The sequence below is a fragment of the Pristiophorus japonicus genome, chromosome 22 (assembly GCF_044704955.1).
Source record: "Pristiophorus japonicus isolate sPriJap1 chromosome 22, sPriJap1.hap1, whole genome shotgun sequence".
In the NCBI taxonomy this organism is placed as follows: domain Eukaryota; kingdom Metazoa; phylum Chordata; class Chondrichthyes; family Pristiophoridae; genus Pristiophorus; species Pristiophorus japonicus.
The window spans coordinates 2,318,668-2,341,886 of record NC_091998.1 but is presented as its reverse complement, the minus strand read 5'-3'; the positions used below and the strand labels follow the sequence as shown (position 1 = coordinate 2,341,886).

Genomic DNA, 23,219 nt, shown 5'->3' with positions numbered 1-23,219 from the left:
GTATTTGTTCTTAATCACGCTTTGGGGCCCAAGTGGCTCGAGGGTACTGTAATTGGCAAAGAGGGGAATAGGGTCATAGTGGTCAGACTTAACAATGGACAGATATGCCGCAAGCATCTGGACCAAGTAAAAAAAAGGTTCAGCATGGACACTGAGGAACCTGAGGAAGACCATGAGATGTTACCCACACCACCGCCAGTGAACGAGCAACAAGAACATTCAGCAGCATGCACAGTCCCTGCGGCCAGCCCGGACAGGCCGGAATCACCACAGGTGACAGAGACGCATACCAAGGCTCAACAACCAGAGCCCCAACTGCGGCGCTCCACGAGAGAGCGTCGACCGCCCGAAAGACTCAATCTTTGACCCAAAGACGCTGGAGCGAGGGGGGGGGGGAGGTGATGTCATGTTTGTAACCTTCATGTAACAACACTGCACACTGTATACACCTGAGAAATGCACACCTTGACCACAGGGGGTGAACTTGTGGGAGATACTCCTCACCTGGTCATCCAGGTATATAAAGAGAGGTCCCATGCAGGGTCAGCACTTCTTGGTCCTGGGAATAAAGGTTCGGGTCACAGAGTGACCTTGTCTGCAGAATGTGCCTCGTGTGAATTTATAGTAGTGTGTGAGGACACTACAACTCCTGTACCTATTTTCTATGTTTCTATGTTAGCCAGTCCCACCACAAATATGGATTTGAATAATGTTTAACATACTGCCCCCCATCTTTAATATCCCCGAGACCCTGAACCTGAATCCGACCAATCCCAGCAGGAGCGTGACATCTCACACACGGCCAGCATTACTGCCCCTTGAGCACTGCTGCCCCATGGCCGATTTACTTGCAATGCAGAAAACCGATTGCCTTTTTGAAGGAAGGTTTGCAGTGTGCGAGAATAGTGGCGCAGACACGTGACTGAGGATTGGAAATGCGTGGCCAGTCCCCAGCTCTCACGCTTCACCACATTATCTCAATTCCAGTTGACACCAATGAATATTTAACTGTCAAAGAATTCTGTTCCTGGCTTCATCTGGGCAATTTGAATTGGTAATTTAGTTTTCCGTTCTGTATTTGTATATATTCATTGTGTGTGTACTTGTAAAGGAATTATGAAAGATGAAGTGTACTAGTCAATACCACACTCTAATCTTCCGATTCCTTTGTAGTGAACCGCTGCAGGAATATTGCTGCATGGATTGGCAGCTTTTGTGTGAGGGGCCTGAATGACAATGCTGCCATTGTATCGCAGTCAGTTGTTTCCAATGTCTGTGAGAGACACGGGGCAGCAAGGTCACTGTGGAGGGATGTACTGCAGAAATTAACCCTTGCAGACTCAGGACTGGGTGGAATAGCAGCTGACGGAACCAGGGCCTTGAAATATGGTCCCAGAGGAGTTCCCTGCTCATGCCTGAAACAGAGGTTAGACCCTTTGGGTGTGGGACTAAGGGGCCACATAGCAGCTCCAAGTCCCACTGGTTTGCCCCGAGTCAGCGGCACCATCGTGGGCTTCACTCCGGGGAACCAGCCCGAGGGATCGCCAGGGAACCAGCAACATTGCCTGAATGTGGGCCGGGATGGGTACATTATAGGACCTAACCAAAGCTCCCTCATCGCCCCTCCACCCCCGTCCCCACCCGATTCTCTGCATCTGACCCACAGCCCCCATCACCTCCCTGTTCCCCTGTCGGAGGTGCTGCACCCGGAGCTGTATAGAATGGATGAGAGAGAGCGTGTGTATTTACACAGGCTTGTGTCTGGGTATATCTGTGTGTGAGCGGGCAAGTTACTCAAATCAGACCCTGACTGAAAACAGGAAATTGAATATTTCACATCCGCTTGAGAATGAAAGTCACACTTTGCCTAAAGTCCAATTTTGTGATCAGTCTTGCTCTGTGGGCAAGTGTAGTACCCCGCAATGTGCAAGGTCCCACAGACTGCAGCAAGCGGGGTGGCCAGTGAGACAGTGTCTGATGTTGGGCTGGGACACTGGGGCAGTGACCCGGGTTGAAAGTGTCGTGGGATCTTTAATTCCCGCCTCAGCCACAGTTGAACAGCTCGCCCACGTGCAGCACGCCTGTGGAGCACAATCAGCGGCAGGGACCAGCGCGGGGGCTCCGGGGGGATCGAAACTGCCCCCCGCGGGAAACAGGGAGCACCCACCCCTTCCTGTGGTTTCCACCGCCGTGGTGGATGCGGTGGCCTCGAGTGAAATTCCGCTCTTTGGCTTTTTTCCCGGCGGGCCAGAAGTCGGTGATAATGGGGGCAGAAGTGGGGCGGTTTGGGACGGGGGGAGTGGCCACTGCTGTCAGTCACCGCGGCGATCGTCACCATGGCGATCATCACCGCGGCGCTCTCCTTCACTCCCGTCCTTTGACAGAGCCCGCACGGTAAGTTTGGGCCACCAGGGAGGGTTTCGGCCGGGCCAGCGGTCTGGCACCCAAGAGGTTGGCGGCCCGGCTGAACCCGGAGATATAATTGGTGGCCCGACAAAAGAAAAGTGTCAGTGTGTCCTCCCCTTCACTGGGAGCTGCACTGGCAGCGTAGGCCACAACCGCGGCGCACCGTCTCAATAACGCTGCTTTTGGCACCGCGCAGCGCGAGGAAGATTTCACCGTCGGCGGCGGTGGGGGGCGGGACAATCGGCGGTGCGCGCACTGAGCACGGATCGGCAGCAGTGGAACGGTGGGGGGGGGGGGGGGCGCGCTGGGCCAGGATACCACAGGAGCGGCCATTACACGATAAATGGGCGGCCATTGCACTCCGCAGCATGGCCGCCAATCTCCGGTGTCCCGGGCCAAGCGATGGGGCAATTCAGCCGCCTGGTGTCTGGAGTGGGGCTCAAACCCACAACCCTCTGACTCGCAGGCCACCGTGCTGCCCACTGAGCCACAGCTCAAACAATGGTCTGAATGTGACAATATTCACGTTTGGTCTGAATGGAATATAAACCTGGATTTAGTCCCCGGAACGTTCTGTCACTGGGCTCCTGTGTGCAGTGCAGCAATGGTGGCTGTTAGAGGGAGGGTGTGGGGGTGGCAGTGCCCTTCGACCCCTGGCTGTGCCCCTCGACCCCTGGCAGTGCCCTTCCACCCCTGGCAGTGCCCTCTGAGCCCTGGCTGTGCCCTTCGACCCCTGGCAGTGCCCCTCGACCCCTGGCAGTGCCCTCCGAGCCCTGGCTGTGCCCTTCGACCCCTGGCAGTGCCCTCCGAGCCCTGGCTGTACCCCTCGACCCCTGGCTGTGCCCCTCGACCCCTGGCTGTGCCCTCCGACCCCTGGCTGTGCCCCTCGACCCCTGGCTGTGCCCTCCGACCCTTGGCTGTGCCCCTCGACCCCTGGCTGTGCCCCTCGACCCCTGGCTGTGCCCCCTCGACTCCTGGGGCTGTGCCCCTGTAGGAGGAAGCTGTACAGTCTCCGCTGTCCCAAACTCTGTCCCATGTCCAGCCTCCGCTCAGAGCTTCATCCAGACTGCACACGGTGCTGCTGTGGATCGGGCCGAGCGTGATCACAACACTCAGACACACAGCAGCCAACATCGGCTGTCGACACAGATAAAAGAATGAATGCAGGCGATGAGAGCACAGAGACCCGGATAATGGCAATCTATTGCTGGCAGCTTCCCCCCGCAACCCCTCCCCTGGCAGTGGTCGGGGGGCACTCGGTTCCTGCTTTACTGCCTGATCCACTATTTCGGTTCCAGAAATACCGAGGCAACCATCAATAGGTTCCAACGGCACAATGAGCATTGTACAAGCTGCACGTCACTGAACACCACACTGAAACTCAGACACAGCATCAGGCAGGCTTGGATGGTGGCAGTGGAGGGAGGAGAGACAGAGAGAGGGAGGGAGAGAGCGAGAGAGGGGGGAGCGAGAGAGGGAGAATTTCAGAGAGGGAGAGAGAGAGAGAGAGAGAGACAGACGACAGTGGGGGGGAGTGGGGGGAGGACGGGAGAGAGAGAGACAGACGACGGGGCGGGGGGTTAATCCAGCAGAACAGGCCACACTAAAACCTGCGCCTACTCCCGCTGTCGGAGGGGCAGTGCTGAGGGAGTGCCGCACTGTCGGAGGGGCAGTACTGAGGGAGCTCCGCACTGTCGGAGGGGCAGTGCTGAGGGAGCGCCGCACTGTCGGAGGGGCAGTGCTGAGGGAGTGCCGCACTGTCGGAGGGGCAGTACTGAGGGAGCTCCGCACTGTCAGAGGGGCAGTACTGAGGGAGTGCCGCACTGTCGGAGGGGCAGTGCTGAGGGAGCGCCGCACTGTCGGAGGGGCAGGACTGAGGGAGTGCCGCACTGTCGGAGGGGCAGTACTGAGGGAGCTCCGCACTGTCGGAGGGGCAGTACTGAGGGAGTGCCGCACTGTCGGAGGGGCAATACTGAGGGAGTGCCGCACTGTCGGAGGGGCAGTACTGAGGGAGCGCCGCACTGTCGGAGGGGCAGTATTGAGGGAGTGCCGCACTGTCGGAGGGGCAGTGCTGAGGGAGCGCCGCACTGTCGGAGGGGCGGTGCTGAGTGAGCCCTGCACTGTCGGAGGGGCGGTGCTGAGGGAGCGCTGCACTGTCGGAGGGGCGATGCTGAGGGAGTGCTGCACTGTCGGAGGGGCGGTGCTGAGGGAGTGCCGCACTGTCGGAGGGGCGGTGCTGAGGGAGCGCCGTACTATCGGAGGGGCCATCTTTCAGATGAGATGTTGAACCGATACCTCGTCTGCTCTCTCAAAGGGATTTAAAAGCTCCATGGTGTCCTGGTCAATATTTATATCACAATCAACACCTAAAACAGATTATCTGGTCATTATCACACTGCTGTTTGTGGGAGCTTGCTGTGCGCAAATTGGCTGCCGGGTTTGCTACATTACGACAGTGACTCCACTCCAAAAGTACTTCATTGGCTGTAAAGTACTTTGGGACGTCGTGAGATGAGGAAAGGCGCTATAAAAATGCAATTCTTTCCTGCTTTGCTAGCAGGCTGTCTCCTGGGACAGTTGTTACCCATTCTGTCCACATCAGGATCCGAGCCCCAGTGTCTCAATCCGATAGATCTATGGATAGAAATCAAAGCACAATAGGGGAACCAGTAGATCGAGAGGAGCCAGCACCTGAACAGCCTCTTCATTCCACGGCAGAACGTCGGATGGAGCTCGCTGCTTTGCTCTCGTTGGTTGTGGTGAATACTGGACCATCAGCAAACTCAACGGGATGAAGGGATCAACGTATTGGGGAAGGGCTGTGAGCGGGAGTCCAGGGCAGAATAATCACACGGCCTCTGGATGGAGCAGGAAGGATAGGCTGAATGGAGGTCCCTCACTCCGGACCATGCTCGCTGTGGGACTGTAGGGATTGCAGGCGATGAGAGCGGCTGGGGCGTTAAAACCGCCGTTTCCTGTAACCTTGTTTCACGCATTATTAACCAAGATATTTTCTCCGAACTGCAGACTGGTTGGTTGAGCACAAGACTCTGCGACTGGACTGGATGCTGTTCGGCCGACTCGATTTACCGGTGAAGACAATGCTCATCAACTTTCTTTGCTTGGGTCTTGGACGAATTAGGAGCAGGAGTCGGCCATTTGGCCCCTCGAGCCTGCTCCGCCATGGCTGATCTTCGACCTCAACTCCACTTTCCCACTCGATCCCCATATCCCTCGATTCCCCAGATCCAAAAATCTATCGATCTCTGTCTTGATTTACTCAGAGACTGAACCTCCACAGCCCTCCAGGGCGCAGAAGTCCAAAGATTCACCACCCTCAGTGAAGACATTCCTCCTCCTCTCAGTCCTAACAGTCCCAACACCGAACCTGTTGGACAAGTGCAAGGGCTGAGGTTCCTCTAATGCTACCTCCTGGATCCCCATAGCTGCCTCACCCTTATCCTGAGACTGTGACCCCTGGTTCTAGACTTTCCAGCCAGAGGGAACATCCACCCTGCATCTACCCTAATATGTCCTTACTATACAGTATAAATACACACGAGGCCCATACTTGAGAGAAGGTCACTCTGTGACCAGTTACCTTGATTAGCCAGCACTGAAGTGGAGAAGGTGGGTGGAGCTTCCCCTTTTATACCTGAAAGCCCAGGTTAGGAGTGTCTCCCACAAGTTCACCACCTAGTGGTCAGTGTTCTCAAGGTGTACAACTTAGGTCAGCTTATACATGGGTTACAATGATAGTTAAATACATGACATCACCTCCCCCCAAAGTCTTATTAGGATCACAGGTTGAGTCTCTGGTGGTTTACGCTCCCTTGTAGAGCGCCTGAGTTGGGGCTCCGGTTGTTGGGCGCTGGCCTGAGTGTCTGCTGTTTGCGGTGCCTCAGGCCTGTCCGGACTGCCCACAGTGACTGGGCTCTCCTCCCTTTGGTTCCGGTGTTCGGTCACCTGTGGTGGAGTAAACTCTACGTCGTGTTCTTCCTCTGCTTCTTCTATGGGGTTGCTGAACCTCCTTTTAGTTTGATCCATGTGTTTGCGGCAGATTTGTCCATTGGTAAGTTTAACTACCAAAACCCTATTCCCCTCTTTGGCAATCACAGTGCCTGCAAGCCATTTGGGCCCTGCAGCATAATTAAGGACAAAAACAGGGTAATTGACATCAATACATCGCACTCTCGCATTCCTGTCATGGTAGTCACATTGTGACTGACGCCTGCTCTCAACAATTTCTTTCATGGTGGGATGTATAAGGGATAACCTGGTTTTGAGTGTCCTTTTCATTAGCAGCTCTGCGGGTGGAACCCCTGTGAGCGTGTGTAGTCAGGATCTATTGGCCAACAGGAGGTGTGATAAGCAGCTTTGTAGGGAACCCCCTTGGATTCTGAGCATCCCCTGTTTGATTATCTGCACTGCTCGTTCTGCCTGGCCGTTTGAGGCCGGCTTGAACGGTGCCATTCTGACACGGTTAATTCCATTGCCTGCCATGAAGTCCTGGAATTCAGTGCTTGTGAAACACGGGCCATTGTCGCTGACCAAGACGTCCGGTAGACCATGGGTGGCGAACATTGCCCGTAGATTTTCTACCGTGGCAGAGGATGTGCTTGACTTTAAAATGGCACACTCAATCCATTTGGAGTAGGTGTCTACTACAACCTGAAACATTTTTCCCATGAAAGGACCTGTGTAGTCCACATGGATGCATGACCATGGCTTGGCGGGCCAGGACCAGGGGCTAAGGGGGGCTTCCCTGGGTGCGTTGCCCAGCTGAGCACACATGTTGCACCTGCAAACACAAAGTTCCAGGTCTGCATCTATCCCTGGCCACCAAACGTGTGACCTGGCAATTGCCTTCATCATGACAATGCCCGGGTGCTCATTGTGAAGTTCTCTGATAAACACCTCTCTGCCCTTCTGGGGCATGACTACTTGGTTTCCCCACAGTAGGCAATCGGCCTGAATCGAGAGTTCATCCTTACGCCTATGAAATGGTTTAAATTCCTCAGGGCATGCCCCGTACGTGGCTGCCCAGTCCCCATTCAGGACACATTTCTTAACTAAAGACAGTAGCGGGTCTTTATTTGTCCAGACTTTAATCTGACGGGCTGTCACAGGTGAGCCTTCGCTTTCGAAAGCTTCAACAGCCATGACCATCTCAGCACCATGCTCAGTTGCCCCTCAGTGGTGGCTAGTGGGAGCCTGCTGAGTGCATCGGCGCAGTTTTCAGTGCCCGGTCTGTGCCGAATTGTATAGTCATAGGCGGCTAATGTAAGTGCCCACCTCTATGCGGGCCGATGCGTTCGCATTTATGGCTTTGTTGTTGCTCAAAAGGGACGTTAGGGGTTTGTGATCTGTCTCCAGCTCAAATTTCCTGCCACACAGGTGCATTTTTTTTTACTGCGGATACACATGCTCGCGCTTCCTTTTCTACCATCCTGTAGCCCCTTTCTCCCTGGGACAGACTTCTGGAGGCATAAGCTACCGGCTGTAACTGACCATTGGCATTAACATGCTGTAACACATACCCGACCCCATAGGACGATGCATCGCACGTTAACACAAGTTTCTTACACCGGTCATATAACGGTAACAGTTTGTTGGAGCATAACAAATTGCGTGCTCTATTAAAAGCCCTTTCCTGGCTGTCCCCCCAGACCCAATCGTGACCTTTGCGTAGGAGCACGTGTAGCGGCTCTAGCAGCGTGCTCAATTTGGGAAGAAAGTTACCAAAATAGTTCAGGACCCCCAGGAACGAATGCAGCTCCGTCGTGTTACGGGATCTGGGTGCTCTCTGGATCGCTTCCGTTTTGGACGCAGTAGGTCTGATCCTGTCTGCTGCGACCCTCATCCTCAGGAATTCTACCTCTGGAGCTAGGAAGACGCACTTCGCCTTTTTCAGTCGCAGCCCTACCCGGTCCAGTCTGCATAGCACCTCCTCCAGGTTGTGGAGGTGTTCTTCAGTATCGTAACCCGTGATGAGGATGTTGTCTTGAAAAACCACCGTCCTTGGAATCGACTTGAGGAGGCTTTCCATATTTCACTGAAAGATCGCGGCGGCCGAACGAATCCTGAACAGACATCTGTTATACTCAAACAACCCCTTGTGTGTCGTGATGGTGGTCAGCTTACGTGACTCACTCACCAGCTCCTGGGTCACGTAAGCTGAGGTCAGATCCAATTTTGAAAAAAGTTTGCCACTGGATAGTGTCGCGAAAAGGTCCTCTGCTCTCGGTAGCGGGTACTGGTCTTGGAGTGACACCCGATTGATGGTGGCCTTGTAATCGCCACATATCCTGACCGACCCATCTGCCTTGAGCACCGGCACAATTGGGCTCACCCAGTCACTGAATTCGACTGGTGAGATGAAGCCTTCCCTCAGCAGGCGGTCCAATTCGCCTTCTATCTTTTCCCGCATCACGTACGGCACCGCTCTGGCCTTGTGGTGTACTGGCCTGGCGTCCGGGTTTATGTGAATCACTACTTGGCCCCCATGAAAGTGCCGATGCCGGGTTGAAATAATGAGTCAAATTTGTCCAGGATCTGTGAGCATGATACTCGCTCCACAGAAGAAATTGCATTGACATCGCCCCATTTCCAGTTCATGACAGCAAGCCAACTCCTCCCCAGCAGTGTGGGACCATCACCTGGGACAATCCAGAGTGGCAACCTGTTCTCCAAATCTTTGTGGGTCACGACTACCGTGGCGCTGCCTAGCATCGGAATGATCTCCTTTGTATATGTCCGTAGCTGTGCGTCAATCGGCAATAATTCTGGCCTCCTGGCCTTGGACACCCACAACCTTTCAAACTGTTTGATACTCATCAGCGACTGGCTGGCCCCCGTGTCTAGCTCCATTAATACTGGGATGCCATTGAGGAGCACTTTCATCATTATCGGTGGCATCCTGGTATATGAACTGTATATGTGCTCCACATGAACTCGCTGAACTTCAGCTTCCAGCGATTTCCCCCAGTGTCCATTTGGCCTCGTAGGGCTTACATCGGGCCCGTCCTCCTCGTACATCAACCTGGCTGCAGGCTTCCTGCACATACACGCCAAGTGACCACTGACGTTGCAATTTCTGCAGGTATATTGCTGATATCTGCAAGCTCTGGCAGGGTGTTTGCCTCCACACCTCCAGCATGAGCTAGAGGCCCTGTTGTTGGAAACAAAAGGTCCATTACTGGTCGATCGTCTCTGACTGTCTCTGTAACTGTCCTTAAGTGCACCATTAACAGATGTTGATGGCCCCATTACTGTCCGCATTGTCCATTGCTGTGGCATGAATTGCCGATCAGCTAGCCATTGTCTCTGTTGAATTCCCCCTTTGGGTTCGACTACATGCTGGGGCATGTCCCATTGCCCTTGTCTGCCTAGAGAACTGTGTGCCGCGTTAACAATGTTGACTCCCTGGTCGTTTGCTGCATTTGAGCCAAGATTTTTGCCACAAATCATTCTGGTCTCTTCCTCCCCTGAGATAATTGTCTGGGCTATCAGAGCCGCCGCTTCCAAGGTCAAGTCTTTGGTCTCAATCAGTTTCCTGAAAACCCCAGCATGCCCGATGCCCTCAATAAAAAAGTCTCGCAGCATCTCCGCTCTGCATGCATCTGGGAACTTACATGGGCTCGCCAGTCGCCGGAGGTCTGCCACGAAGTCTGGAACGCTTTGCCCTTCTCATCGCCGGTGTGTGTAAAACCGGTGTCTCGCCATGTGCATGCTGCTCGCCGGTTTAAGGTGTTCCCCGATCAACTTACTGAGCTCTTCAAACGTCTTGTCTGCCGGCTTCTCTGGCGCTAGAAGGTCCTTCATCAGGGAGTATGTTCTGGATCCACAAACCGTCAGGAGATGAGCTCTGCGTTTGTCGACTGAATCCTGTCCCAACCATTCCTTAGTGACAAAACTTTGCTGTAGTCTCTCAATAAAGTCATCCCAATCATCACCAACACAGTACCTCTCTTCTGTGCTGCTAGTGGCCATGCTCGCGTGGTTTAAATCCCAGTTTCTCGTCGCCAATAATATGTCCTTACTATACAGTATAAATGCACACGAGGCCCATACTTGAGAGAAGATCACTCTGTGACCAGTTACCTCTATTACCAAGACCTCAAGTGATGAAGGTGGGTGGAGCTTCCCCTTTTATAGCTGAAAGTCCAGGTTAGGAGTGTCTCCCACAAGTTCACCCCCTTGTGGTCAATGTTCTCAAGGTGTACAACTTAGGTCAGCTTATACATGGGTTACAATGATAGTTGAATACATGACGTACCCTGTCGAGCCCTGGAAGAATTTATATGTTTCAATATCGGATGAGCAGAATGATGGAACTGCAACTTACGGCCCCTGTGGGTAAGACTGGATTTTGCGTGCGCGAGTGCGCGATGTCACTGGTCCGTGTATCACTGTGTGGGCCACTCACACTAACCCCTCGGACAGCTCAGAGTGCAGGTCACGGCTTTCCCCACACTATTACACCCCTTGCTGTCACTTACGTTTCCCAGTTGGAGGCAGGGAGGTCGGTGACAGGTTGAACACCACGGTGTGCAATGCCATGGAAACAGCACTGCAGACTGGAGCGCGAATATCAGCAGGGCCTTTCAGTTACTGTATCGATGCTAGCTCCTGGTCTGCGTGTGCACTGGTGGACTTGGCTGTTGCAGCTTCTCCGTACACTGGCACAGTGCTCCATCCCCCTACCCCAGGGCCCACATGTCAGTCACGCTGAGATGGTGACACTGTTCTCTGTCTGATTGCTCGGTGAATCTCCACAGAGTTTGCTTGCCTCCTCAGGACCAGGGTCCATCGCACAAAACGAGGATAATTTGACAAAGGTTGCTGATCCCCTGGGTGTGGGGGGTCTCCATGGGCCACCTACACTTGTAACCCAGAGCATCGGAACCAGTTATAAAGTTCCAGTCAACTCTCCCGGCAATTTGCATATTGCACAGGTCCCGATACTCTGGGTATTGTGATTCAGGATTTACCCGATTATGGGAGGGGCAGGGAGATGACAGTGTGAAAATGCAGCACATTGTTGCTTGCTCTGCTGTGATTGGACAGGTGGGATTATTGTGCCAGTAGGATGAGTAAACATAATCTTCATTGATTCCAGGTGAATCAGCGATTTACTTGTACTTTTCTCAATTCAGTATTCACTGCTCACCATGTGGTTTCTGCACCTCTCCCATTCTGCCCTCCTGAGCATCCCTGATTATAATCGCTCCACCATCGGTGGCCGTGCCTTCAGCTGCCTGGGCCCCAAGCTCTGGAACTCCCTCCCTAAACCTCTCCACCTCTCTCTCCTCCTTTAAGATTATCCTTAAAACCGACCTCAAGCTTTCGGTCACCTGTCCTAATATCTCCTCCTGTGGCTCGGTGTCAAATTCTGTTTGCCAACACTCCTGGAAAGTTTTACTGCGTTAAAGGCACTATGTAAATGGCAGTTGTTGTCAGTAAGTTGTTGAATGTTGGGAGTGAGGTGGCAGAGTGCCCCTGATCACCTTGCTGAACACACCTAACACAGGGCAGGACCTGGCACCTTCATAGCCCAGACTGGAGCAATCTCAATTCTGGAACCAGGGGGAAAGGATAAGAAGGGAATTGAAGCAGAAAGGGGCGATCTTCATAACCTTAAAAATAAAAATCAATCTGCAACTATCGAAGCTCTTTGTTGTTCTTTGTGTCCCAGCCCTGACAGGTCCTGACCCTGCTGGACTGCGGGGCTGAGCTTCAGTGTGAGTGGTGGTAGTGGGAAGGATCAATTCTCACAGGGTCCTGCGCAGGCCTGCACCAGCTACATCTCCCTCGGAAAGCAAACTCAATCCCTCTGGCTCTGTCAGAAATTCAGTGCACAAGATCGATTCAGCGAGGGCTGGGCAGCATGAGAGAGTGGGACATGATTGAGATCACAGTTTCAGACAGCAGAATAACAGTCGGAGTATCTGCATGGAGTGGATGTTATTGGGCTGGAGCAGCGCTGCATGTTAAAGCACAGAGAGGCTCCTGGGGCTTTGTGCAACAGAAGAGGAACGAGCGATAATGCTGTTGAAATAAAGACTTCATGTCAACAAGCAATGTTTGCAAAATATTAATCCCCGAGTGATTGTCCCTTCACAAAAGGAGAGGGCTGCACGTCCTTAAATGTTAATTCACAGCAAGCACTCGGCCCGTGAGGAGCTGAGAATGAGACTGCGAGCTTGGAATGAGGAAATGGTGAATGATACAAGTGTGCTCATAGCAAGCCTTTTATACCGTTTGCTTTAAATAGGTTAAAACTTCAGCGGAGGAATATCATCCAGCCTTAATATTACCAGCAATAATTCTTCGGTAAATGATGGGTAAATCTTGAGCTCTCCAACCGAAGGCAGCAGAGAAAGCTCGTATTATGTCAGTAATGTATTATGAATGACTCCAGAGGCAATATGTTGCACTCAAACTGTAGTGACCTTGGTCCTTTATTTGTAACTCCAGAGTGAGGCACGAGCATGGTGAGCAGCCTTTTATACTGGGCCCTACACACCTATACAGGTGACCCTCAGATCTCCCACTGCAGTGCCCTCTGGTGGACAGCTTCTGCCACAGGAGCAGGAAACCCCGGTCTCCACCAGTTGCACCCTCTAGTGGTGCCAGCTTAGTATATACACAGTGTAAACCTTATTGACAGTACATCAGGTAACAAGTCTCCATCTTATGCAACTATACAGTGACTACACCGAGAGTATATCTATAACAGCTCAGAGATCGAAGGGGGTTAGATTTTCAAATTTCTCCCCGCCGCCCTCCCCCCATATCTCTGTAACCTCCTCCAGCCCCTACACCCCTCCCTATCTCTGTAAACCCCTTCAGCCCCTACACTCCTCCCTATCTCTGTAAACCCCTCCAGCTCCTACACCCCTCCCTATCTCTGTAACCTCCTCCAGCTCCTACACCCCTCCCTATCTCAGTAAACCCCTCCAGCTCCTACACCCCTCCCTATCTCTGTATACCCCTCCAGCTCCTACACCCCTCCCTATCTCTGTAACCTCCTCCAGCCCCTACACCCCTCCCTATCTCTGTAAACCCCTCCAGCTCCTACACCCCTCCCTATCTCAGTAAACCCCTCCAGCTCCTACACCCCTCCCTATCTCTGTAACCTCCTCCAGCCCCTACACCCCTCCCTATCTCTGTAAACCCCTCCAGCTCCTACACCCCTCCCTATCTCAGTAAACCCCTCCAGCCCCTACACCCCTCCCTATCTCTGTAACCTCCTCCAGCTCCTACACCCCTCCCTATCTCAGTAAACCCCTCCAGCTCCTACACCCCTCCCTATCTCTGTATACCCCTCCAGCTCCTACACCCCTCCCTATCTCTGTAAACCCCTCCAGCTCCTACACCCCTCCCTATCTCTGTAACCCCCTCCAGCCCCTACACCCCTCCCTCTATCTGTAACCCCCTCCAACCCCTACATCCCTCCTTCTTCCTGTAAACCCCTCCAGCCTCTACACCCCTCCCTATCCCTGTAACCCCCTCCAGCCACTACACCCCTCCATAGCCCTGTAACCCCCTCCAGCCCCTACACCCCTCCCTATCCCTGTAACCCCCTCCAGTCCCTATACCCCTCCCTATCCCTGTAACCCCCTCAAGCCCATACAACCTTCCCTATCCCTACACCCCTCCCTATCCCTGTAACCCCCTCCAGCCCCTACACCCCTCCCTATCTCTGTAAACCCCTCCAGTCCCTATACCCCTCCCTATCTCTGTAACCCCCTCCAGCCCCTACACTCCTCCCTATCCCTGTAACCCCCTCCAGTCCCTATACCCCTCCCTATCCCTGTAACCCCCTCAAGACCATACAACCTTCCCTATCCCTACACCCCCTCCCTATCTCTGAAAACCCCTCTAGCCTGTCCACCCCTTCTATCTCTGTAGCCCCCTCTCTTGCCCCACGACATTGCCTGACTCTGTCCCTGAGACCACTGCTGACTGTGCTGGGGTGACCTTGGGGTCCAGCTGTCTTCATTCTGAGATTTTGGATGGAGCCACAGCAACAGACGTGTGTTTAAGTTTACTTATGATATTTTCTCCAATTCCGTGTGTGTTCCGAGCAGACAGTGCGATCAAGTACAAGATCGCTCCTAGTTACCAGGGGTAGAACTGTTTGCTGCAACAGCTCTTTGCAAAGAGAAGGGGGAAAGGTAAAAGGAAAAGGACTTCGGGAGGGGGCAAGGCACAAAGAGGGGGATTTTCAGGAGGATTTGAAAGCAGTGAAGGAGGTGGCAGAGATGCTGAAGGAGGGGGATCCAGAGGACTGTGGGGGGAGGAGAGGTGCCTGAACGAGGAGTAAATTGGTATGGTACGTGGCAGAAAGGGGCGGCTGGAAATTATCACGGAGGCAGAGACCATTGGAAGTCACATCAATTTTCTGAGCAAGGGGGAGCCTTTAGAGCTCAATGAGGATCGGTGCGATGGGGGTCTGGGTGAGCACAACTCAAATAGCAAACCAATTTGTGTGGCATTCTCCCACGGTAAAGTGAAGTGACAATAAGAACGTAACAAATAGGAGCAGGAGTCGGCCATTCGGCCCCTCGAGTCTGCTCCACCATTCAGTAAGATCATGGCTGATCTACCTCAACACCACCTTCCTGCACTATCCCCATATCCATCGCTTACCCCAGAGTCCAAAAATCTCTGCCTTGAATATACTCAACAATTCAACATCCACAACCCTCTGGGGCAGAGAATCTACCCTGTCATGCCCTGTCAGAATTTTGTATGTTTCAGATCACCTCTCATTCTTCTAAACTCGAGAATATAGGCCTAGTCTACATAATCCCTCCTCATAGGACAATCCCCCATCCCAGGAATCAGTTTGGTGAACCTTCACTGCACTCCCTCTATGGCAAGTATATCCTTCCTTAGGTAAGGAGACCAAAACTGTACACAATACTCCAGGTGGGCGTAAAAGATCCCATGGCACCATTTCAAAGAAGAGCAGGGGAGTTATCCCGGGTGTCGTGGGGCCAATATTTAACCCTCAATTAACATAACAAAAACAGATTCTCTGGTCATTATCACATTGCTGTTTGTGGGAGCTTGCTGTGCGCAAATTAGCTGCCACATTTCCTACAACAATGACTACATTTCACAAAGTACTTAATTGGCGTTAAAGTGCTTTGAGACATCTTGTGGCCGTGAAAGGCGCTGACATCAGTAGTGGGTAAAAGATGGAATCAATTATTAAGGATGTCATAGCAGCGCATTTGGAAAGAGGTGACATGATAGGTCCAAGTCAGCATGGATTTGTGAAAGGGAAATCATGCTTGACAAATCTTCTGGAATTTTTTGAGGATGTTTCCAGTAGAGTGGACAAGGGAGAACCAGTTGATGTGGTATATTTGGACTTTCAGAAGGCGGTCGACAAGGTCCCACACAAGAGATTGATGTGCAAAGTTAAAGCACATGTGATTGGGGGTAGTGTGCTGACGTGGATTGAGAACTGGTTGTCAGACAGGAAGCAAAGAGTAGGAGTAAATGGGGACTTTTCAGAATGGCAGGCAGTGACTAGTGGGGTACCGCAAGGTTCTGTGCTGGGGCCCCAGCTGTTTACACTGTACATTAATGATTTAGATGAGGGGATTAAATGTAGTATCTCCAAATTTGCGGATGACACTAAGTTGGGTGGCAGTGTGAGCTGCGAGGAGGATGCTGTGAGGCTGCAGAGCGACTTGGATAGGTTAGGTGAGTGGGCAAATGCATGGCAGATGAAGTATAATGTGGATAAATGTGAGGTTATTCACTTTGGTGGTAAAAACAGAGAGACAGACTATTATCTGAATGGTGACAGATTAGGAAAAGGAGAGGTGCAAAGAGACCTGGGTGTCATGGTACATCAGTCATTGAAGGTTGGCATGCAGGTACAGCAGGCGGTTAAGAAAGCAAATGGCATGTTGGCCTTCATAGCAAGGGGATTTGAGTACAGGGGCAGGGAGATGTTGCTACAGTTGTACAGGGCATTGGTGAGGCCACACCTGGAGTATTGTGTACAGTTTTGGTCTCCTAACCTGAGGAAGGACATTCTTGCTATTGAGGGAGTGCAGCGAAGGTTCACCAGACTGATTCCCGGGATGGCGGGACTGACCTATCAACAAAGACTGGATCAACTGGGCTTGTATTCACTGGAGTTCAGAAGAATGAGAGGGGACCTCATAGAAACATTTAAAATTCTGACGGGGTTAGACAGGTTAGATGCAGGAAGAATGTTCCCAATGTTGGGGAAGTCCAGAACCAGAGGTCACAGTCTAAGGATAAGGGGTAAGCCATTTAGGACCGAGATGCGGAGGAACTTCTTCACCCAGAGAGTGGTGAACCTGTGGAATTCTCTACCACAGAAAGTTGTTGAGGCCAATTCACTAAATATATTCAAAAAGGAGTTAGATGAGGTCCTTACTACTAGGGGGATCAAGGGGTATGGCGAGAAAGCAGGAATGGGGTACTGAAGTTGAATGTTCAGCCATGAACTCATTGAATGGCGGTGCAGGCTAGAAGGGCCGAATGGCCTACTCCTGCACCTATTTTCTATGTTTCTATGTTTCTTCAGCAAATCTTCCTTCCTCTCGTAATCCAACCACTTTGCAATTAAGGACACGATGCCATCTATCTTTATAATCGTTTGCTGTACCTGAATGTTAACTTGTTGTGATTCATGTACAAGGACACGGTCCCCCTGAACACCAACATCCCAGCAATATCCTGAAGTTCAAGTTTAAGGTTGATATTAAGCATGAGTTGGACCCATGCAGTATTTAATAACCAAATGTCCCCAGCAAACACTTTAATTAAAGCCTGGCCCAGGGCCAATAATTCAGGCTCTCATCGTGACGATCTAGCTCTGGCAGAATGCCAACACTAACCAAATGAATCAGTGACATTTAACTCTTTGACATCAGAGCCATTCATTACTCAGACAGGCTGACTCACATCGTGTGACGGTGGTAAAATTCTGCTCAACACAGGGTAGCAAGTTATGAATGATTTCTCAGTTGCTCAAAACCCAGGATGTAATATACCATCTATGGATAATTTACCTTGTACTGTGAAACTATAAGTTATCACTTCACATTAAAAAGCCCTCCCCTCGTCCCCTGAATGTATCTGTGTCTTTGACGTCAGAAATGCAGTCTGGACGAGACAGCCCAGGACAGACATCTCCCTGAAACAGCACCGCATCAGGCGAGCTTTCTGTACTGGCTGCAGTTCCAACAGAGACCGAGAGAGAGGTCTTCCCATGTTATCTGAAACCATTTTTGAATTCACTTATTAAAAACATAAAACAGAAAAGTTTCTCTGTTTAACACAAGATGAAGCCCATATTGACCAGGAAATTTCTTCTCACTGACCCAAACTCTTTCCACTCAAGATTGTCCATGACAGAGTTCTCCACCAATCAGAGGTGGGTTCAAAGCCAAGCGTGAGCAGTGAAAGGATTTCATTTCCAAAACCTTACATACATCACCGATCTTTAATCTGGTTTTCTCAGTGTAATGTTGATCTACATTTGAACGAGGAAATATTTCTGTCTGAGAGTCAATTACACAGGGAGATTGGGTTGAAAGCTAAACTCTGAACTTGAACACTGGACTGAAAATAATCAAAGACGGTTTTCATCGCGCAGATGTTAAACTTGGGACAAGAACTATCTTGCTTTCGAGATGACTTCTGACAGGTCAGCTGAATCTCCGAGGGCAGGACAGCCCAATACAGCCCGTTCTGGGCCAGACCCACATTTCTTAGACAAGAAACCAACACAATTCTTTGTCCCGCTTTATCCAGAAGCTTCTGTTGAAGTCACTTACTGGATGGAGTTATCCATTCTGGACACGGTCAGAAATGCAGCCAGGTTGGCAGTGTACGAGGAACACACGATGAGAGTGAAAAGCCACCAGCTCCCCATCACGATCCGCATCGCAACTGAGTTCATGGGTGAATCCCCGCCTGGAGAGCAACGTGGATTGGAGCGTGAGACAAGCTTCAACAACGCGACAATTGCACAGGTTTTAATCACCCAATTCCCACTGAAACCTAACAGGCATTAAAGATTTCGACTCATTTTGTAAACATTTTTCATTTCTTGAATGTCTCTCTCTAACCAACACTACTCCTTTAGTTAAAAAGGCCCTGGAATGAATGATCACATTTGAACAGCGATATAACATGCTGAACAGGACGGAAATTAACATGCTGGTGTAAAATGGGCGAACAACCCTCTGCTGCCACTGGTAAAAGTGAAAATTCACCTTTTGTCTACTATTAGTGCTATCAGGCCATCAGTGTGTGAGCGGGCAGTGTGAGAGCAGGCAGTGGGTGAGGGGGCAGTGTGTGAGGGGGCAGTGTGAGAGCGGGCAGTGGGTGAGAGCGGGCAGTGTGTGAGGGGGCAGTGTGTGAGGGCGGTCAGTGTGTGAGGGGGCAGTGTGAGAGCGGGCAGTGGGTGAGGGCGGTCAGTGTGTGAGGGGGCAGTGTGAGAGCGGTCAGTGTGTGGGAGTGGTCAGTGTGTGAGGGGACAGTGTGTGAGGGGGCAGTGTGTGAGAGCGGTCAGTGTGTGAGGGGGCAGTGTGTGAGGGGACAGTGTGTGAGAGTGGTCAGTGTGTGGGGGGCAGTGTGTGAGGGGACAGTGTGTGAGGGGGCAGTGTGTGAGGGGGCAGTGTGTGAGGGGACAGTGTGTGAGGGGGCAGTGTGTGAGAGCGGGCAGTGGGTGAGGGGACAGTGTGTGAGGGGGCAGTGGGTGAGGGGGCAGTGTGTGAGGGAGCAGTGTGAGAGAGTGGGCAGTGTGTGAGGGGGCAGTGTGTGAGGGGGCAGTGAGAGCGGGCAGTGTGTGAGGGGGCAGTGTGTGAGAGTGGGCAGTGTGAGAGGGGGCAGTGTGTGAGGGGGCAGTGTGTGAGAGGGCAGTGGGTGAGGGGGCAGTGGGTGAGGGGGCAGTGTGTGAGGGGGCAGTGTGTGAGGGGGCAGTGTGTGAGAGTGGGCAGTGTGAGAGGGGGCAGTGTGTGAGGGGGCAGTGTGTGAGAGGGCAGTGGGTGAGGGGGCAGTGGGTGAGGGGGCAGTGTGTGAGGGGGCAGTGTGTGAGGGGGCAGTGTGTGAGGGGGCAGTGTGTGTGGGGGCAGTTTGTGAGGGGGCAGTGTGTGAGGGGGCAGTGTGTGTGGGGGCAGTTTGTGAGGGGGCAGTGGGTGAGAGGGCAGTGTGTGAGGGGGCAGTGTGTGAGGGGGCAGTGTGTGAGGGGGCAGTGTGTGAGCGGGCAGTGGGTGAGGGGGCAGTGTGTGAGGGGGCAGTGTGTGAGAGGGCAGTGTGTGAGGAGGCAGTGGGTGAGAGGGCAGTGTGTGAGGGGGCAGTGGGTGAGAGGGCAGTGTGTGAGGAGGCAGTGGGTGAAGGGGCAGTGTGAGAGCGGGCAGTGTGTGAGGGGGCAGTGGGTGAGAGGGCAGTGTGTGAGGGGGCAGTGTGTGTGGGGGCAGTGGGTGAGGGGGCAGTGTGAGAGGGGGCAGTGGGTGAAGGGGCAGTGTGAGAGCGGGCAGTGGGTGAGGGGGCAGTGTGTGAGTGGGCAGTGTGAGAGCGGGCAGTGGGTGAGAGCAGGCAATGGGTAAGGGGGCAGTGTGTGAGGGGGCAGTGGGTGAGGGGGCAGTGTGTGAGGGGGCAGTGTGTGAGGGGGCAGTGGATGAAGGGGCAGTGTGTGAGGGGGCAGTGTGTGAGGGGGCAGTGTGTGAGGGGGCAGTGTGTGAGGGGGCAGTGTGTGAGGGGGCAGTGGATGAGGGGGCAGTGTGTGAGGGGGCAGTGTGTGAGGGGGCAGTGGGTGATGGGGCAGTGGGTGAGGGGGCAGTGTGTGAGGGGGCAGTGGGTGAGGGGGCAGTGTGTGAGGGGGCAGTGGGTGAGGGGGCAGTGGATGAGAGCGGGCAGTGGGTGAGGGGGTAGTGTGTGAGGGGGCAGTGTGAGCGGGCAGTGTGAGCGGGCAGAGGGTGAGGGGGCAGTGTGTGAGGGGGCAGTGTGTGAGGGGGCAGTGGGTGAGGGGGCAGTGTGTGAGGGGGCAGTGTGTGAGGGGGCAGTGGGTGAGGGGGCAGTGTGAGCGGGTAGTGGGTGAGGGGGCAGTGTGTGAGGGGGCAGTGTGAGCGGGCAGTGGGTGAGCGGGCAGTGGGTGAGGGGGCAGTGTGTGAGGGGGCAGTGTGAGCGGGCAGTGGGTGAGGGGGCAGTGGGTGAGCGGGCAGTGGGTGAGGGGGCAGTGTGAGTGGGCAGTGGGTGAGAGAATGAACAGTGTGAACGGGCGATTGTGTTATTAAACTTTCAATGATTAAAGGTAATTGCATTGTATGATAAGTCGGAGATTACACATTGAAAATTAGATGCAGATTGAGCGTTCCGGATAACTTAAAGATATAATTCCTTGAGTTTGTGAAACATGACGGCACATTCACTGTGCACAAATTGGATGCATTATCTAAATTATAACTAATTTACATATACCAATTAAGATAATTACAAAATAGACTTTCTTTACAACTCAAAATCTGGCAGATCTGTTTTTGCAAAAATTACTTCTATCATGTTAATAAGGACACATTAATTGCAAATTAACGTTAGATTCTCCCTGTCACTGCCTTGGGATTGTGAAGTGGAGCAGCTCTCGATTTTCCACTCTGATCAATCAGAGCTTCAACATTTCATAACTTGCGGCCCATTTCCCCACAGATTCACACTGAACCTACAATTAAACTTACTCTGCAAAGAGACAATCATTTTGCTAAAACCCGGAGAAAGAGCACCGATGTAGCTGGTGTGTTTGTTGAGTAGGGCTCCTTCAGCCAGGGAGATAGCTTCTGTCGGCCGACACTGTGTGCGGGAAGGACTGGGATCAGACTGAGCCCGGAGATCGCCTGAACATGTTGTGACATGGGGCATGGCTACTGACTACAGCAGCATGATAATTAACATCAGTCCTGGCACCACTGACCCTGGGACCCTGACTGCTGTATCTCCCCCAGACTGTGTGTCTCCATCCAAAACAATACATCACAATGGCCCCAGCCCCTCATTCTACTTTAGAATCAGAGAATCATCAAAACCTACAACACAGGAGGAGGCCATTCGGTCCATCGTGCCGGTGCTGGCTCTGGGAAAGAGCGGTTGTGCCTGGTCCCACACCCCCGCTGTCTGTAACCCCGGAGCATTCTCGTCCTCAAATACCTGTCCAACTCCCTCTTAAAATATTTTATCGACTCAGCTTCCTCCAAACATCAAATGTTCCAGATCCTGACATCTCTGAAAACATGTCTCCTCATTTCCCCTCTCGATCTTTTGCCAATTATTTTAAATCCATCACCTCTGGTTGACCCACTCACCAGAGAGAAGTTTTGCTCCATCTACTCTATCAAAACTTTCACCAAAAGTCCGTCGGACACTGGGAAATTCGCCTTGTTCCGAACTCTGTGACTCCCACTAAGCTCCTGAAGACCAACAGTTACAATCAGCCCTGGTGTGGAGCTCACTCACTGCCGTGGTGCGGAGCTCACTCACTCACTGCCCTGGTGTGGAGCTCACTCACTGCCGTGGTGCAGAGCTCACTCACTCACTGCCCTGGTGTGGAGCTCACTCACTGCCCTGGTGCGGAGCTCACTCAATCACTGCCCTGGTGTGGAGCTCACTCACTGCCCTGGTGCGGAGCTCACTCACTGCCCTGGTGCGGAGCTCACTCACTCACTGCCCTGGTGCGGAGCTCACTCACTGCCCTGGTGCGGAGCTCACTCACTCACTGCCCTGGTGCGGAGCTCACTCACTGCCCTGGTGCAGAGCTCACTCACTGCCCTGGTGCGGAGCTCACTCACTCACTGCCCTGGTGCGGAGCTCACTCACTCACTGCCCTGGTGTGGAGCTCACTCACTGCCCTGGTGCGGAGTTCACTCACTCACTGCCCTGGTGCGGAGCTCACTCACCCGCTGCCCTGGTGCGGAGCTCACTCACACACTGCCCTGGTGTGGAGCTCACTCCCTGCCCTGGTGCGGAGCTCACTCACTCACTGCCCTGTTGCGGAGCTCACTCACTCACTGCCCTGGTGTGGAGCTCAGCCACTGCCCTGGTGCGGAGTTCACTCACTCACTGCCCTGGTGCGGAGCTCACTCACTGCCCTGGTGTGGAGCTCACTCACTCGCTGCCCTGGTGCGGAGCTCACTCACTCACTGCCCTGTTGCGGAGCTCACTCACTCACTGCCCTGGTGTGGAGCTCAGCCACTGCCCTGGTGCGGAGTTCACTCACTCACTGCCCTGGTGCGGAGCTCACTCACTGCCCTGGTGTGGAGCTCACTCACTCGCTGCCCTGGTGCGGAGCTCACTCACTCACTGCCCTGTTGCGGAGCTCACTCACTCACTGCCCTGGTGTGGAGCTCAGCCACTGCCCTGGTGCGGAGTTCACTCACTCACTGCCCTGGTGCGGAGCTCACTCACTGCCCTGGTGTGGAGCTCACTCACTCGCTGCCCTGGTGCGGAGCTCACTCACTCGCTGCCCTGGTGCGGAGCTCACTCACTCACTGCCTTGGTGCGGAGCTCACTCGATCACTGCCCTGGTGCGGAGCTCACTCACTCACTGCCCTGGTGCGGAGCTCACTCACTCACTGCCCTGGTGCGGAGCTCACTCACTCACTGCCCTGGTGTGGAGCTCACTCACTGCCCTGGTGTGGAGCTCACTCACTCACTGCCCTGGTGCGGAGCTCACTCACTGCCCTGGTGCGGAGCTCACTCACTCACTGCCCTGGTGCGGAGCTCACTCACTGCCCTGGTGCGGAGCTCACTCACTCACT

At 53.2% G+C, this 23,219-nt stretch overlaps 1 protein-coding gene across 1 annotated transcript in view; it reads right to left on the bottom strand.

Annotated features, from left to right (window-relative positions):
* The window catches only part of LOC139235156 (glutamate receptor ionotropic, delta-1-like), a 765,307-nt gene that overhangs the window by 12,070 nt on the left and 730,018 nt on the right, over window positions 1–23,219 (bottom strand). The window contains exon 12 of the mRNA XM_070866376.1: window positions 18,246–18,384. Coding sequence (XP_070722477.1) covers window positions 18,246–18,384 — 139 coding nt within the window. The remainder of the gene's footprint in view (window positions 1–18,245; window positions 18,385–23,219) is intronic.